The 18,851-nt window shown below is 47.0% G+C and overlaps 1 protein-coding gene across 1 annotated transcript in view; it reads left to right on the plus strand.

Annotated features, from left to right (window-relative positions):
- Positions 1–18,851, plus strand: part of hay (ATP-dependent DNA helicase hay) — a 45,452-nt gene that overhangs the window by 14,232 nt on the left and 12,369 nt on the right. Inside the window, exons 13-16 of the mRNA XM_070532168.1 lie at positions 846–965; positions 9,772–9,974; positions 12,826–12,891; positions 13,781–13,917. Of these exons, the coding sequence (XP_070388269.1) occupies positions 846–965; positions 9,772–9,974; positions 12,826–12,891; positions 13,781–13,917 (526 nt within the window). The remainder of the gene's footprint in view (positions 1–845; positions 966–9,771; positions 9,975–12,825; positions 12,892–13,780; positions 13,918–18,851) is intronic.

Here is an 18,851-nt window from a genome sequence, read left to right on the forward strand (position 1 = left end):
CGAGGCAACCTGTAGAGAACTGGATAATATATCAAGGAATGATTAGCTGTATTCCAGTGAAGAATACCAATATTTGAGGAAACGTATCTCAAGATCAATGTATAACTTACAAAAGCACATCAAAATGTCAGTTACAATTAGAACTCTAACATCCAAGTTTTGAAGTAAAAGGAACCTAAGTAGACTGAATGATCATCGTTAGGCTTTTGGGCCTCCCCTTGTGTGTTGGGCAATGAGAAGTCCACTTGACCTGTTGAAAACTATCTGCTACTAGTGTTACTATGTTTTGCCTACACTAGGAGTTGCGTCTTCTTTTTCGGATCTACTTTCGTACTTGGCTACTTTATGCTGAGCGCACTTTTGATTCAGTTAGGTACACTCAAGCAGGGAGGAAACTTAATCAGCTCAGAATACTGCAGCACAATAACCTTCTTAATACTGTGTAGACTGCTGTAATGGCTGCACTTTTCTTTCCAAGATTTTGTGAAAGAAAATTGGCATTCATTCTATATGCAGATAAAAGCAACATCTTTTGTTTGAATCAAGGACAGTGCAAAAACACAAGGTGAGCAAGGAAAACTGAACTATGCAGTGCCGACCTGCAGCTGGCATTTATTTTGTCTGAAGCATAAGTTCAGATGAAAAGGAACACGCAGACGTGTGCGAACCTCCCTAGTGGCCAATATTAAACATTTGACTGTGCCAAGGTAGCATGTGAAACGGTGTATATTAGTGTTCTAGGGCTCCTGCTAAAAGTATGAGGGTTCCATATCACTGCTTACCTGAGGCCCACTTTTCGCTTTCTGCTGTAGAGATGTGCTGAATCAGATGGTTTCTGTTTACAGGCTGTGGGATCTGCATCACTACATATTCCATGATCACGCACACTCAGAGACGTTCGTGGGAGGCAGAACAGGTCATGGCTTGGCTGAAAGAGCAGGAGTGGGGGCTCATGCTGCTTGATGGCAAGTGCGAAATTTAGCAGTTTATTTGTCATGTCTTAGCAGGTCTGTAGTCATTTGACAAGTCAAGACTGCAGGAGTGGCTCCTTTAAATAAAAAAAGAAAAGAAAGAAAGAAAAAGTGTGATCCGCCTGCCATTTAACCCTCTGAACTCCATCAAATTGTTCCCTTACGGATATCATTGGCATAGGGACGAGGAGCTCAGCTGTTCAGCGACATTGTGCGCACTGTGGCCTTGCATACAAAGAGCTAAAATCTCTTATTGTGCACAAACAGGCTGTTTGAAGAATTGATTAGGGGAAGAATATCACTGACCTTGTGCAATACTCATAGTGTGAAACATGGGAATTTAGGACTAACTAATGCGTACAATTTCCTATTTCCACAATCTCCAGTTCATACATTGGTGTAATTTCAGCTTGTACACTTAATCTTATGTACACACTTTGTGTGTGTGTGTGCGTGCGTGTGTGTGTGTGTGTGTGTGTGTGTGTGTGTGTGTGTGTGTGTGTGTGTGTGTGTGTGTGTGCCTGCATGCTTGCTAGATAAGGGAGTGGATTGATCTCTGCAAACCTATCGCTCACACCTGATGTACAAGAAGCTCCCTCAACAGGGTGAGGAGCTTCTTGGCAAGAAAGCAGCCTAGGAAAGCGAAGGCATACAAAAGATGAAGGAAGGTGAGGGGAGCTATAGACGAGGTGGCTTACTGGCTCATGTATACACATTCTCTTTGAGTGACGAAAAGAACTAACAGCTTCAGTCAATTAAGGACTGGATCACTCAGCTTCACCAGGATGTGAAGGCGCACACCAAAATGCTTGAAACATCCACCACCACTCCGAGCATCGACGCTCGCTTGCTCTGCATGTGGGAAGCCCGGCGTAGCCTGCTGAAGCGTTGGAAAAGGCAAAATTTAAATCGGAAGCTCAAGAGGCGAATAGCACTACTCACACAAGAGGCTGCGGAATATGCTACCCCGCTATGCCTTGTTAGATATGGAGCTGGTTCCTGCGATTACTTCGAGTTCCCCAGACCACATCGGATTGCAGCACAGCTAATTGAGGAATGCAAAAGCAGGAAAGCGCATTCCAGAGAAGCGGCCGAGCCAACAAGTTTAAGGCAACAAGTTTACGTGCCAACAAGTTCGTGCGCCGCCGGGGTTAGCAGGTGGGCATCCGACAATGAAGCAGGTGCACGAGCGCCCCCCCCCGCTCCTTCTCCAGCCTACACGTGGATTGCCAGTCTGCGTGGCAAGACCGCAGAGAGCCCCGACAGGTGTGCCACGCGACACGGGCGCCTACCATTGGCTGCAAGTGGCGTCATCGGAGTGGACTCTCCCATTGGTCAAACATGACGTGACTTGCAGTGCTCGAAGGGCTTATAAGAAGCCTTCCAGAGAGACCTGAGAATTCTGGGACATGCCCTGATTCCCTGATTCACCTCTCTCGAACTTCTTGCCGCGGGCCGCAGCGTCCGAGTTGCTGCCGGCCCGTAATGTCTGTACGAATGTTAATTGACGCTCACGTACCCTGTATATAATGTAGAATAAATCCTCCCAAGTTTTTGGGTTTTCATCCCGAAGTCCCGTCCTCCAACCCCTACATCTGGTTGGCAGCGGTGGGATCGCCTCCGAATACATCAGCTGGTGGCAGCGCTACGGATCAACCTTCATCGAGAAAGATCATAAGGAACCGGGAAGAACGAAGAAGAGAGAGCCTTCGTCGAAAGAGGTCCGAAGAGACTGGGAGTATCGAAGAAGGAGCGAGCCTTCGACCCAGGGAGTCCGGAAGGAACCGGGAACAGCGGACAAATGAACCGGATGGCAGGGTGCTGCAACCGTAAGTGAGCGCGTGGTTTTTTTTCTTATGATTCGCCAGACTCAAAGGTTGTGTGTTCAATTTTGTAGTTCTGGGAATCGGGAATTTGTTGCATTGTGTGTTTGCACAAATTAATTAAGGAAAACAGTTTTAACCACCTGTCGGGGCAGCTGCCATGGATCTTAGAAGGTTGACGAGGTTAGACTTGTTGTTGGTGTGCGACGATTTGGGAGTTGAGGCGGACGAACGGATGGAAACGCCAGCTATCATAAAGGCGATTGAAGATAGTGGCAATGATGGCAAAAGCATTGAGCTTGCTTGGGAAGTGATACAGGAGCCACGGGAGCGAGAGCGTCGTGTACGTTTGCGAGCGCGTCGTGAACTTAGGAGTGAGCTTAAGCGTGAAGAACGCGAGAATGAACGGAAGCAGGAGCTTCAAGAACTTACTCTTAGGTGTCAGCGTCACGAACGTGAGAAGGAAGGCGAACGCGAATATCAGGAACGTAGGCTTGAGCGTGAGCAAAAGTATGAGAGAGAGAAGGCAGCACTGATCAAAGCGATACAGGATTGTGATCAGTTATTGGCACAGAGACAACGGCTGTCTGAGAATTCTGTAGATAGTACAGAGCGAAAGAATGAGGAAGTGTCTAGCGGACTTTCGCCAAAAGCCGATGAGAAGAGTAGTGCCTGTGAGATTAGCTGCAGAATCATAAGTGAAGGGAAAAGGCTAGCTGCTAACGATGCCTTAGTGGCAACAGAGGCCGTTAAAGGCCGCAAGGAGAGCGACGAGGTGCTGTGCCAACAGATGACTGTAGAGACAGCTAGGCCAGCTGCGAACAAATTGGCACAGTTACCGAGCGTGTGCGTCGCTGGTAATGTTAGCGAGGTTGCTAGCGAAGAAAGGGGTACTGCTGACCAGACAGAAGCGAGCACCCATGTAGAGCCAGATGTGCGTGCAGAAATGAAGTGCGAGCTGGACGATGCAGTTGAGAATAGTTCTCGGGGTGGCGAGCTCCGTAGCTCACGAGAAAACAACTGCATTGTTCAGGGATCGGTGCGGCTCTCCGCCAGTCTAGATAGCCTAGATAGGGATGATTCCGTTATTAATCATTCGGGCTGTGCGCGTGAGACAGCGATCGATACCGACGGGCTGTGTGCCGATGCACAGCGTGAGCTGGGCAATGTAGTAGAGGGCAGTTCGCAAGAGTGCGAGTTGTCTTACTCGAGTAAAGCCTGCTGCATTGTTCCAGAGTCGGTTGAGCTGTCCGCCAGTCGAGGCAAAGAGAGTGTAGTTTTAAATGTAAATCACTCAGACTGTGCGGGTAAGAGACCGATCCGGGCCGACGAAATGTGTTCCGGCCAGCACGAGGCACGAGAAGGCGACATGAAAACGAGTGCAAAGAGAAAGCGCCGTAAAAAGAAGCGCAGTAAAAACCGAAAGTCGGTAACTAATGAGGCGCCGCCAAAGATGGCGAGAAACCCAAATGGGCAGGGCGCGAGGAAAAAGGTGCGGTCGTCAAGGACGATGTTGACGCATCCAGAACGTTCGAGCCACCGGCCAAAGGGGGACCGCGAAGAATGTTCTGCGCGGACGCGGACAAAGGGCACGGGGCAGTTTATCTCCTCGTCGTTCCGTAGTTCTTTTCATAGCTCAGCGCGCAGTTCGAAGAAACGCAAGGTGGTAGGACGAGACCAGGTGGGGAGTAGCGACGCGGTCAATCGAGTTTGTGTTGAAAGCGGGGCGCGAGGACGCAAATTGGCAGGAGACCGTAACGTCTTGGGGGAGCTGATAGTTAGTCAGCCCTTTTGTTGTTCCCCGGCAGCCAGAGTAGCTTTCAAGCTTCGCCCACCTCGAGTTAGACTCAAAGTATGAGTCAGTTGAAAATGCTTGGAACGGGAAGCCAGGAGAGCTCCCGTAGAAGTAAAGCATGTTGTTTTGTTTTTTGTTTTGAGCATCGGAAAGTTTTCGCGATTTGAGACTGAGATTTCTTTCAATATGTAAAGGTATGAGCTTTGTTTGTGTTTTCGTTTGAAAAGCTCGAGATTTGAAAGATGCGTTTAAGTAAACATGTAGTCTCGCGAGATGCTCATTAATAAGTAGATAGGTTTTCTTTGTGTGCGTGTGTGAGTAACCTGAGGGTCAAGGTTATTGTTGAGAGGCCTATCGTAACGCGCGTGTGTGTTATTTAACCTTCTTTCTTTTTAAGCGTTTTTGAATTTTGTAAGGTTAAGCGCGTAGATTTGAGTGAGTGCATGATTTGCACGGAGAAGCGTTCTTAGTTCCATTAGCGTGTGTCCTGTGTGGACGGAAGGAAGCAGACTTTATGACTGGGTTGCTAGTGTGTGTGTGAGGGCAGCCGTGTATTCTGACTTCTTTAGTGAACGTGCGTGGAAAGAGTTAGTAGAAGACGCATCATTTTAAGAGTTCTGCGGAGTGTGTAAGTCCCGCGAGTTTAATTGTTCGTTTATGTCACGTGTCCTGTAGGACTTTCAGGAAAGAAACGTGAGTAAGCGTGAATGAAAAGTTTGCCTACAATGCAAGTACGCGTTTTGTTTAGTGACCACAAGGCTAGTGCGCTTGTGATTACGTACTTGTGAGGTTGACCAGATTGTTCAGTGGCACCATTTCGTGCGATAAGTACGCCACTGCGATAGTTTGAAAACAGGCTGTTCGTGCAGTTACGCCACTTGAGTTATGTTCGGCTGTTTTCATTTGTTGTTTGCATCGTCAACGACCCTTTTGTTTTGCAACAACAATAGTATTCTGGTCTTGTCGGCAATCGAGGAGAAATGGATAGCTGTTTGGAAGGGTGGTTGGAACTGTTTTGTCGAAATTGGGGAAATAAAAGATCAGGGTTGATTTTGACTCAGAAATAGTCTGGCGAGTCAGGGGTGAAGAGCCTGCGCTTACGCGTGGTGCAGCGCTGTGCTGTTTTGTTTGTTTGACGTTTGTTCTCCAGGGCCCAGGATCCCGAGGGTTGTCAATCGAGGCTCGACCCCAGTACCCTGCAGCTCCTTTCAGCGTTCCTCATGGCCAGCGAATTGAGTTCACCGGCCATTCAGAACAACCGGGGCGAGGACGAGCTGTTAGATATGGAGCTGGTTCCTGCGATTACTTCGAGTTCCCCAGACCACATCGGATTGCAGCACAGCTAATTGAGGAATGCAAAAGCAGGAAAGCGCATTCCAGAGAAGCGGCCGAGCCAACAAGTTTAAGGCAACAAGTTTACGTGCCAACAAGTTCGTGCGCCGCCGGGGTTAGCAGGTGGGCATCCGACAATGAAGCAGGTGCACGAGCGCCCCCCCCCCCGCTCCTTCTCCAGCCTACACGTGGATTGCCAGTCTGCGTGGCAAGACCGCAGAGAGCCCCGACAGGTGTGCCACGCGACACGGGCGCCTACCATTGGCTGCAAGTGGCGTCATCGGAGTGGACTCTCCCATTGGTCAAACATGACGTGACTTGCAGTGCTCGAAGGGCTTATAAGAAGCCTTCCAGAGAGACCTGAGAATTCTGGGACATGCCCTGATTCCCTGATTCACCTCTCTCGAACTTCTTGCCGCGGGCCGCAGCGTCCGAGTTGCTGCCGGCCCGTAATGTCTGCACGACTGATAATTGTCGCTCACGTCCCTGTACATAATGGAGAATAAATCCTCCCAAGTTTGTGGTCTTCATCCCGAAGTCCGTCCTTCAACCCCTACAGCCTAGAGAATTGGCTATCCCTCTGCGACAGCTTGAGAGGAAGACTGAGTACTTCCAAAACGTGGAAGTTATTGAGATATTTAATCAACCCAGCCAGCAGCAAAACGGAATCCCACCACAATATGGCCCGAGTAATTCGCCAATTTCCTGGAAACGAGGCGGACCTCCTTTTGACTCTCAAAGCCCAGTACTTCCCCACACAGCCATCGGAGCCTCTGCCACCCTACACCAGCACCCCTAACGAGCTCCTAGATGAGGACATTCATCTACATGAAGTAACAGCAGCGGTAATGGGCTTGAGACGCCACACAGCCCCGGGAATGGACCAAATTACCAATAAGGCACTTTTAAATCTTGACAGCCCCTCGCTGCTAGATCTTACCGCTCATCTTAACGAAGTATGGAGGGAAGGAAACCTTCCCGAGGACTGGAAAATAGCCGTGGTTCGTCTGATACCGAAGCCAGGCAAGCCACCAGCCATTGAGAACCTACGACCGATCTCCCTCACTTCGTGTGTAGGAAAGCTCCTAGAGCACATCATTCTCAACCAACTACAACCATTACTGGAGGACTCGGGGAAACTTCCAACTACGATGATAGGATTCCGTCCACACCTCTCAACTCAAGACATCCTACTTCAGCTGAAAGAAGAGGTGATTGTACCAGCGACACGCAACTCCCCCACGGCTATCCTCGCCTTAGATCTTAAAGGGGCGTTCGGTAACATCAGGCATACAGCAATCTTACAGAGGCTAAACGTGCTGGGCTGTGGGGCCAGGACATACTCCTATATCAGACATTTCATCTCAGATAGAAGAGCCATCCTAAAGCCACAAACCCCTTTCTACTGCGCGGGCGCGGCACACCACAGGGCGCAGTGTTATCCCCTCTCCTTTTCAATATCACCCTAATAGGCCTACCGACGCTCCTCGATAAGATCCCAGGGATCCGGCATGGCCTGTATGCCGACGACATTACCATCTGGTCGTCCACAGGGTCCATCGGGGAAATGGAGAACCGCTTGCAGGAAGCTGCAGACGTGGTGAGCCACTATGCTAAGTCATGCGGGCTCAGCTGCGCCCCCCAAAAGTCGGAGCTACTCCTGGTCTCACCGCGAAAAAAGCACACATCCGACTCGCCCACTATCAACATACAACTGGAGGGACACACCATCGTTCCGTCTCAGAGTATAAAGATATTGGGAATGGTTTTCCAGTCGGATCGCACCAATACAATAATAATTCAAAAGCTTAAGAATACAACAGCCCAAGTTACGCACATGATCCGGCGAATAACGACCAAGACAAGAGGCATGGGGAAGGCGGACATGCTTCGGCTTATCCAAGCCTTCGTCGTGTCTCGAATAACTTACGCTATTCCATACGCACTACTCAACGTGACAGAACTCAAGAAATTCAACACAATGATCAGAAAGACATATAAGCAGGCGATGGGCCTGCCAATCAGTACGTCCACAGAACGCCTACTACAACTAGGTGTGCACAACACGGCCGAGGAGCTGATCGAGGCACATTTATCCAATCAGCGAACAAGGCTGGCGGTTACGGAAGCAGGGAGGTCCATTCTCTTACGCCTGGGGCTCTCTGCCCCTCTGAGCCATCCGCCGCCTCAGACTGTGAGCTTACCCCATGCCATCCGGAGCAACATCACCGTACGCCCTCTACCTCGCAATATGCACCCAGTGCACCATGCAGAGCGAAGGGAGGCCCGCGCCCTGGCCGTACACAAGCGTTACAGGACTTCACCCTCTACAGCCTACACGGACGCGGCTTCTTACCCCAGACGCGCAGCCACAACAGCCACCGTAGTCATCAACAAAGAACATCGGAGCAGCATTTCGCTCACACGAAACAATCCCCTCCAAGTCGAGGAAGCGGCCATAGCCCTCGCGCTCTCCCAAACAGAGGTTGAAGTCGTAGTGACCGACTCCCAACAGGCGTGCCGCAACTTTGCTAGCGGCAGAATTCATACCACTACGCTCTGGATCATCAATCAAAAGCCGCCAACGAGATCAGTCATGATCATCTGGGCACCAGCTAATCAAGGCATTCCTGGCAACGAGGTCGCCAACCACATGGTTCGAGATCTGACCCACCGAGCCGACGCTGAGGAATCTGAACCCGAGTGCATGCACCCTCTAGTCTCGTACCAAGACATCGCACAACACTACAAGCTAACCCGCAGAACATATGCACCCCCACACAAGTCACTACCTAGAGAGCAGGAGCGATTCCTCCAAGCTCTACAGGTTAATACATTCCCCCACTCAACCAGAAATCACCTCATAGACGGTACACAATTCTCTCTGCAATGCCGCTTCTGTGCAGAGCCCGAGTCCCTCAGGCACATAGTAGGGGGTTGCAGAGCGGCACCATTAAATCCTCCGAACCCTTACCCCACTAACGAACTTTGGGAGAGAGCCTTGGCCAGCTCCGACCTCGAGGATCAGCAACGGCTGATTGCGAGGGCCCAGGACGCGGCCCGAGCTCAAGGCATTCTGGAATGAGGACGCCTCTCCAAGCTGCCTTCACCCAATAAAAATATTTATTCTCTCTCTCTCTCTCTTAACCTGCCATTCATTATAAGTCGTGCTGCTGCACTTGATAAAGCATTGATATTTAGTTATCATGACATTTGGATTCCTTGTGCGCCAATAAAAGCGGTGTTGCTGTATTTCATGAACCAGCATTTCATCAGGCATTTCTTTTCCATTTAAAATGGAGGGTACAGGCCTGAAGAAAAGGAGGATATTAGTCATTGCAGAAAAAAAAAAAAAGATTATGCATGTCATGCAACTGATTGAAAGCGCAGAACAGGTGTGCCTTGGTTAACATGTTCAGAACTCTATAGAAGTGAGATCATTTCATCTTATAGGGGTGCTGTTTTATCTCGTTGGCATCTTTTGTGGCAAGATGAAAATGGAAATCGCAGAAAGCAACATATTTTTCACAATTTTAGTGTGTGTGTCCTAATTTCTATTTTTTGTTTCTGAATTTCAACTCGTGAGTCATTGCAATGGAATACCCACAGCCATTTATGTCAGCCTGTGAAGCGCACAGTTAGCAATAAAATGCACTTCTTCTTTGAGCCTAAAATTTTTGGTGTAGCCTAAACTTCCGTGCGATTTGTTATGCATGCCTAGTCTTTGCTCGAAGAAGTTCGTCTTGTCGTAGCACTTGTGGTCCACAAACTTTCTTTTGCGCACTGCACTAGACAGCTGCTTTGCTTGTGGCTCTGTTGTACACTGACAAAGGCGTGACTTGCCCTGCAGAGGTGCACACCATTCCAGCCAAGATGTTCAGGCGGGTGTTGACAATAGTGCAAGCACACTGCAAGCTGGGTCTAACGGCCACACTGGTCCGAGAAGATGACAAGATCCAGGATCTCAACTTTCTCATTGGCCCGAAGCTGTACGAAGCTAATTGGCTTGAGCTCCAGAATAATGGTTACATTGCCAAAGTGCAGTGTGCTGAGGTGAGTGATTGGCCCCTGCCGAATTGCCATCGGATGTGAGAAAAAGATCCAGCTGATCTGTATTTGTCAGTAAGATGTCATGTAAAGTTCCTAAAGGTCCTGGCGAGCACTGAACACCATTGAATACCAAAGCAATCTTGAGGCCGTTAAAACCTTTAAAGAGGCCATGATACCAAATTTTCAGGCTTGAGTTATGCATTGCGTGCTAAACCGTACATGCCCCACAGTTATCCGGCAAAACTTGAGCTCATTGTGCAGTAGAAAATGTGCATTATTAAAATTGTTTAAATTGCTGTTGAACTGTGCAGAATTTTGTCAGCACTGGCAGATGATGAAATGAAGCGTTGTGTATGGGCAGTAGCACTGTATACACATGGTTTCGTTTTTGTATTTCTATCTTGACGGTCAGCATGGCATACTTTCTACAAGCATTCTCTGGTTCATGCGGTTTTTACCATGCAAGTGAAATAATTGTGGACACAGTACAACAGCAGCGTTCTTGCTGTGCTGTTAGGTGCCATGGCATGCAGAGCAAAGATCCAGCAAGGCACGCATGCAGTCGCCCCCTAGTTTTTGATGTAGCAAACGCTATGGTAAAATGGCAGTTGCTGTTCAAGGGAGGGGCTTAGAGGCAGTGATTTCAAATTGAAATTCTGGGTTAGAATGTGAGCGGAGAACCCAGTCTTTTTCGCCTGTTAGTATAATCATATTGGTCCCCTTACTCTTGTGGCTATGGCACATTCAACTGGTCACTTTTGAGCATGTTGTGGGGCTCTTTGCATTCAGTTGGTCGAAGCCGAGTACTCAGAAGAAATTTTTGTGGTTCATCCAGAGCACCATGCTCCAGCCTAGGTTGCTTGAAGGCACTCCCACTTTCAACCTGGGAGTGCAACTGAGATCTTACAGAATCCTGATCATGTGGCTGTACTCATTGCTCTGGGAGCAGCTGAGCATTTGGCTGGGGCAGGCCTTCTCTTGTCTCTAATCTTGAGAGGGCTCCACATCGCTGTAAACAGAGTTGAAGCATGATAGGAACTAGCCAAACAATCGAATGTGCCATCAGTTACAGTGATTAACTGAGACTAGTTGGATGAACACGTCATGGCCCCTGTAAATGTCATAATGTGCTTAAAGGACTTCCAAATTCGAGCCACACTTTGTAGATTTTGTTTGAGCATTTGGCCGCAAGGTTGGTGCAGTGTAAGTTCTAAAATGGGCTGGTTGGTTTGTGCACAGGGCAATGACCAGCACAGGCAACAGAACAAGCGATATAAACAGGACATCGTGTTTGCACCACTTACCCTGTTATCTGCGTTGTTTGCCCAGTCAGCAGCTCTGCGGTGGTTGGTGTTGGTTCACTCGCTAAACGTTTTTCACAAACCTTCCTTATTTCTGTGCAATGAAAAAAAAAATTAACTTATTTTTGTAGACGACATTTTGTTTTTAAGCCGTGAAACATAACATTGTTATAAGCATTAAAAATGCTTTGTTATTGCCTCGGAATTGTTTAAAAAACCTGCCAAGAAACTGCTATGAACCCTGTTACGCAGTCATTGAGCAGTCTTAGTTACCGTGGCACCAGAATAAGAGAGGCACAGATCTGGTTTGGCCTTTAGTTTCTGGCCTCAGTTATGCTCCAGTTCCTAAGGAATTTATTCCTTGGTTACGTGAAATTTGGGGAAATAACTTTTATGCTATAGAAACTTTGTTTCTATCCTTTTGCATAGTCCTTTAGCAAATTGCAGCTACACAAATGTCTGCCTTAAAATATCCTGTACATTGGGTAGCAGCTTTGCTTTCATTTTTAAAAACACTTTGAGCGCAAAACAAACAGGGACGAAGAAAAGGAGCAACACAAGGATGAGCACTTTCCAACAACTGGTTTTATTTTCGAAGAACCATCTGCTTAAATAACCACCGATCTGCGCTATCCAGTCAACAGAACATGCCAATAGTGCAAATAACAGCACTTTTGATAAAATGCCGCAGATCAGCGCTACCCAGTCAACATAAAAACAGCTAAGCGTATAAAACAGGCACTTAAGACGAACATGCGTTAAAGATATGATGACAGAAGCAAATTCTCTTTGTCTAACAATGAAACGGAAGGATGACTGATGCATTTCTAGGGTAAAAAGTAAGTTAGAAAGTAAGGATGATGCAAAGAAAGAATGCAGTATTAAACATCCGCGTAAGAACCAATTTGTCGATTGCGTGAAGAAAGTTGCGTATCAGATTCCGATGACGTGTGGTCATGTGCACGTAGGGCAGACTGCGAGATGCATTGACACGAGACTAAGGGAACACTTGTCTAGTCTGAAAGGTCGCCCTAGTACGCATATCGCAATGCATTGTCAAGAACATGCGTGCTCACTTTGTCTTAGTAGCACCAACATATTGTTTAGGCATAGAAATCAAACCTATGAGAGAAATTGTGGAAGCTCACTGGATTGAAAAACTAAAGGGAAAATGCATCAGTCATCCTTCCGTTTCATTGTTAGACAGAGAATTCGCTCCTGTCATCATATCTTTAACGCATTTTCGTCTTAAGTGCTTGTTTTATATGCTTAGCTGTTTTTATGTTGACCGGGTAGCGCTGATCCATGGCATTTTATCAAAAGTGCTGTTGTACGCACTATCGGCGTGTTCTGTTGACTGGATCGCGCAGATCTGTGGGTATTTAAGCAGATGGTTCTTCGAAAATAAAACCAGTTGTTAGAAAGCACTCGTTATTGTGTGGCTCCTTTTCTTTGTCCCTGTTTGTTTTGCGCACAAGGTTTTTTTTTTTTTTTAATGAATCTGTTCCAACTAGGCCGACTTGCAGTTATGCTTCAGCTTTGCTTTGTTCTAGGTGTGGTGCCCAATGTCACCAGAGTTCTACAGGGAGTATCTGCAAGCAAGAGCATGCAAGAAGATGGTGAGCATCTTATCGCTGAATCTTTTGAAAAATATGTACATGTAGTAGGCATGCAATTCGTATTGTTCAGGCCTTCCAATGCGACTTTGTAAATCCTTGTTTTCATTTTTTAGTCATACTTGCATTATTGCTTTGCCACACTTACCTGTATCTGCTCTCTTGATTTATTGATGCACTACAAACTTGTTCCTGTTCCTTGTTGTTGACAAACAGCCTTCCCACCCCATTTTTCTTGATTGAGGGTGCAAAAATGGGGAGGAATTGTGTGGACCTTGCGGCTGCAGTTTCACAGCAACCAAGTCATCTCCAAATGTAAAACAAGCATTGGGAGGTTTCCACATGGGTAATCTAACAGTCTACAATTCTGATTGACTAAAAGTTAAAAGTAAAACGGAGTTATTTGGTTTATTGGTGGTCTGTGTGGATCAGTTTCTAGAGTTCTATCTTGGCCGTAAATGTGTTACGTTTTACGGAATGCCGAGTTAACACAAGTTAACAGAGCCATAGCAATGCTGATAGCGACATTTTTGGCGCTTTGTCCAACTACCATGCGTTCGAAATGTTTTTGTGTAGCATGAGTGTTCTCGTCAAAGGAAAATCTTAAAAAGACTGCATCTCAACAATTATGTAGCTACCGATGCTTTACAGCAGCAGTTTTAAGTAAAATATGGTAGGTCACTGCTTTATCTGCGACTTCTGTGCCGACCCAATATTCTGCAAAGGTTTATGCATTTTCAGACAAGCTAAAACACGCTACAGTTGTCAACGACTATTGATTTGAGCACTACAACTAGGTATTGTGGGGGTGATTTCTGTTATTTCCATGCTTACCAATTCCACTGAATGAGGATGTCCTTTACATTACCTTTCATCTGCGCATCTTTTTCAGTTGTTATTCGTCATGAACCCAAACAAGTTCAGGGCCTGCCAGTTCCTCATTAAATATCACGAGAGGCGAAACGACAAGATCATAGTATTCTCTGACAACGTCTTTTCCCTCAAGCATTATGCCATCAAGATGAACAGGTGAGTGTTCACTAATAGAATGATGTCATGAAATCACAATGTGGCATATAAACTTGGAAGGCAACCTGTTGCGTAGATCTTGTAAAGTGTGGTGACGTTAGTGCTGACAACTTTAGGGATATTTCTCTTTATCTAGGGATTTTAAGTCTTGATTAGGTAGAAAAGGGAAATTTGTCCAAATCTAGAGGAATTTTGTGCTAAGACTTTGAAACAGTAGAACGATTGACATCACAGCATGTTTTAATTTGTCAGCACAAATTACCTTCACATTAACATGCAAAGTGTGGCTTCTGCTCATACTGCAGTGCAGTTAACGTGTCTCACCAAGTAAATGACAGGGCGCCGATGCCCGAGGCTCTTTATGGAGACACTGTTATTCTGATTGTGCCGATCATACCTCTAGCTGTGCTGTAGATGTTTGCGCGCTGTGAATGAAATATTTTCTCATAACTGGCTAAACAAGCGTACGCTGCAAGGCCAAACAAAGCAGCATGAGCAAACTTGGACGTAAGCAGACACATATAACTAGTGCCAAGCACGACAATGTGGTCATAGTGCTGAACAGACGACTATACACACGTCTACTAAAATTTGCCGGGAATTATCCATTGGCGGAGCAACCTTAGACTGAGAAAACGTGACAGTGGTCATGTTTTTGGGCAAGTTTTGCCATAGAAGAAAAATAAAAATTAGTCGCGTATCTGCGTGCTTCGCTGCAAATGGTGTGTAAGCATGTAAGTGTGGTGGTGCTATGTCATTACCCGCGTGCAAAACAGAAAAAATTATTCTCGACTATTGCATTGGTATCGTGAAGTGTTACCCAACTTCCTTACAATATGGATAGAGTCTTGTGTAAACTTGGCAATGTGCTCTACATGCAAAACAAGTCTGCATGGTATAAACAGGCTGACAGCTTCTTCTGTGAATGTGGCTTAAGCAGGAGACATTCTTGTTAGCATAACTTCCACTCCGGCATTATATCAGCTTGAAAGCAGTGACTTCATTATTCGAAACTACTATTAAAACAGCATTACAAATAAATTTACACTATAGATGTTGTAGTCTATTTTCATAACACAAACATCAATTAATCTTTACAGAAATCTTATTTACAAACTGATAGACAAGAACGGCACCGCTGAGCGGCGCTGGCGTGAGAGCACCGCATGTGGGGCAAAATTCAACTAGCGGTGTACAGCTCTCCCATCTCTCGTTCACATCACCTTGATTGCCTCTTGCACTGCGCGTGTTTGGGCACGTTTCGTACCGTGCGTGGTGCGTGCCTACGTATGTGTGCGTAGACGTTTTATTCGAAGGACAATATACACGCTTCTATTTGCCTTTAAGAATATCGGTACGCTTGACAATTATTTTCATGGCTGCAATGTAGCGAAAGGGCAGTGTCTGCTTAGCCATGCAATTGGCACTGTGTAGATAATTGGAAACGACATTGCATGTGCCGCCGGAAAAATCGTAGGCACATACGATGTGTGTTAGCTCAAGTCATTTGTGCAGTTTCCCACGAGATGTTTGCTACAAATCCGTGTTGTCTCCGATGGCAACAACGGACTTCCATTGACACTGTGCAGAAATAAGCATAAAATATAGCCGCATAGCACAAATACGACATGTGCACACAACTTTAACTAGTACGTCTCCTACAGTATAGAATAGAGGCAGCAATGTAAATAGCTTGGCCATTTTTTAACAGTGCTCAAGAGACGGAAGTTGAAAGTACTAGTAATCATCTCTGCTTCAGTGATGCCGGCGCGACCAAGCTGCGGGCATGTATCGTCCAGTAACTCGATCGATCGGTGCAGTGGTGATGCAGGAATGAACTCCAGTCATGTTCAATGCATCATGCACATATTCAATTTCTCGTCGCACGTCAACTTCAGCCACTGCTAGCACATGCAGCAGAAGTGGTGTCCATTCTTGGGCAGCGCACACACAAACGAAACACGAGAAAGAAGACAAGACAAGTGCTGGTCGAACAACTGAAAGTATTTATTTGACTAAAAGGATTATATACCTAGTAATCATGAAATTCATGTGAATTACATGTAAAAACCGTCATACAGTCACGAGTGATCAATAAACGAGATCGCTTCGTTTGCCAATTGTTTACTTTGTTCGGTGCACCGCAGTAACCCATGTCTGTCTATCGTCGGCTTTTTCGTACCATTTTCTTGTGAATCGGCAGAATTACACTGTTGACATCAACCCTTTCGTGTTTACATTGCTGTCGGGACATTTAACGACACGATAATAATTTCCGGTCATCCGAAGAGGCGCCGTCGCCAACGAGATGTTTTGCGCTCGACGCAAACTGAACACGGGTGCGACCTTGAAGGGAAGCAGCGGAACTGTACACCCGTTGGAGGTGAAATTGTTCTGCCAGGGAAGAAACAAGCGCTGGTGTTTAGGATGAAACTTGGCGCACGGACGTCTGTTAAGAACGACATTTTCCACTCATCGAGAGAAATCTAGGGACATTTTTTTTATTCAAATTAGGGGAAAACTGGCTTCGGAGGTTGGCAGCACTCGTGGGTGGTGTTCCCATCCCCCTGATGTGGATTCTCTTTTCTCAAAGGATGCAAAAGTATTTTGGAATGCACGTTTTAATACATTTCCACAGTGTATAAATTGTTGGTTTGTACCCGTCATAATTTCGCATACAGTTGAACGCCTTTATAACGGAGTGCTAGGGACCTCCGAAAGCGTTCGCTATACGGGCTACTTCATTGTAAAAGTTGCGCACTGCACTGCTCGCAATAGAAATTGGACACGATATTCCCCTGGTTATACAGGTAACTTTTGTTGTAGAGGTGCTCTACTGTTTTTAATACACTGTTATGCTTTACATGTGTAATTTGCCGATCAAGTACCGCATTTGTCAGATTGTAATGTGCCCTTGAATGTAGCGCGCACCCAGTTCACCTGAACGTATCTAACATGCCACCAATTCGTAAAAGGAAAGTATAGCATGCCCTCCGCATTCCAGAAAAACCAGACTTGCAGAATGAACCTTCACAGATGAGAATTTTCGTTTATCTAGTGACTTTTCGTAATGAAAGTGGCTCATTGTTGTCTCCATTTGTGCTCCGTTGGTCACAGATAGTGTGCACACAGGAGCGGTATTCTCAAGCGATCACTTTTAAAGAAACTGCTACGATTTTCCCGAAACTCTGCATTGGACTTGTCAAAGTAGCCATCTGACAGCATTTCTGGCCCTGAGCGCAAATAACAAGCTTGGCACAGTCCCAAAAACATTTGGGCCGATTAGACTGATGCATCCGGTGCGCATCATGTGAAATCCCGGGAAAGTGAAAGTATCTCCGTAAGTTATTGGCCGAAAATACCGCCAAGATCGTAGTCAAGTACGAAACGTACCGAAAGCAGCTTTCACAAAAACTTGCTCTCATTATTTTGTGATGGCACTGACGCTGCGTCTGATGGCTCTGGCGGTAGCCTGTTGTCAACACTGCCAATACAGTTTTGTTTTCATATCCGATTGTAATGTGCGGGCGATTTTCAGACCCATTTTCTAGGAAGAATAGAGTGCATTAGATGTGTGTAAATACAGTATGAACATTTATGTATACTTATGAGATTATTGGAAAGAGAATCTGAGTGCACGTCTGCTCCTCTAGCCTGGTTGTGGCTGTGCATAGCTATCTGCGTGTCTGAGCACATATGCGGCCCACGTGCCTGATTGTTCTTTTAATAAAGTTTATCCTATCCTATCCGTTGTAGATTATCTGCAACAGGTGGAAATTAAGGTTAACGGCATGTAGTGGATCCGATTCCGCCGCCGCCGCCGCCGTGAGCGTCTGCACAACGAGCGGATGTTTATGTTCGCGGCGCCGGCCTCCTCGGCGTGGAAGTCACGTACAATAAAGTTTCAGTTTCACCGCCGCTCGGCTGCTCGCCGGTCGCTCTCAAAGTTCGTTCTCTTCTCTCTGCGCGCGTCTGTCTATAGCGGACGCATTTCGCGCCCCTATAGCTTGGTGACTCGGACGTAGCAAGCTCACGCAATGGAAGACGAAATGAACACTACAGTAGTCAGCAACGACGCCCCGGCTCTTCAGCCCCAATCAACAGTGCCAGGCGACATCCCTGCCCCCAGCGCTGCCATGGACGCCATTTCCAATGCCCAGCTGCGGCTGCCGCCGTTTTGGCCGAAGAATCCCGCCGTGTGGTTCACGCAAGTAGAAGCCCTCTTCGATCTGCGGCGCATCACATCGCAACGTGTGATGTACCTGCATGTCGTCTCAGCACTTTCCTCCGAGGTAGCTGATGAGTTCGACGACGTCATGACAGCCCCACATCCGGGCGCGCCCTACGACCATTTCAAGGCCATAGTGCTCACACGCAAAACCGTGTCCGAGAGGAGCCGCTTGTGTTATGTATCTCCTGGCGCCCCCTACAAATCCGACATCTTTAATAAAGGCTAGGCCAGTCGTGGCCGCCACAGTTGTTCTCAAGAAATGGAGTCTGTCACTCGCGGCTTCGTGCCGTCGCATCTTTGAAACCCTACGCAACTAACCCAAACAACATAACATGGTGTCAGAAGTGCAAGCAGATCGTCCCCGCAACGCCTGAAATTAACAAAATGGCCAACGTTTTCATCCAGCCCCCGGCTCACTTCGAACCTGGTGACACTCCTCAGACCGCATGGGAAGAATGGCGGGAAGCATTCACCATATATGAACTGGCTTGTGAGTACAACACTAAGCCTAAATCAGCGCGGAAGGCATTGTTGCTTCATGTACTTGGCCCGCATGCTCGTCGCATCGCGCAGACGTTCCCTCCAGACCCTGCCGCCGGAAACGAAGACGCAGACCCAGTGGAATACATACTTGACAAGTTTGACGAGTTGTATCGCCCGTACAAGAACGTCATACAAGCAGCGGCGGTGTTCAACTCGATGG

Source organism: Dermacentor albipictus, chromosome 1, assembly GCF_038994185.2.
Source record: "Dermacentor albipictus isolate Rhodes 1998 colony chromosome 1, USDA_Dalb.pri_finalv2, whole genome shotgun sequence".
NCBI classification, from domain to species: Eukaryota; Metazoa; Arthropoda; class Arachnida; order Ixodida; family Ixodidae; genus Dermacentor; species Dermacentor albipictus.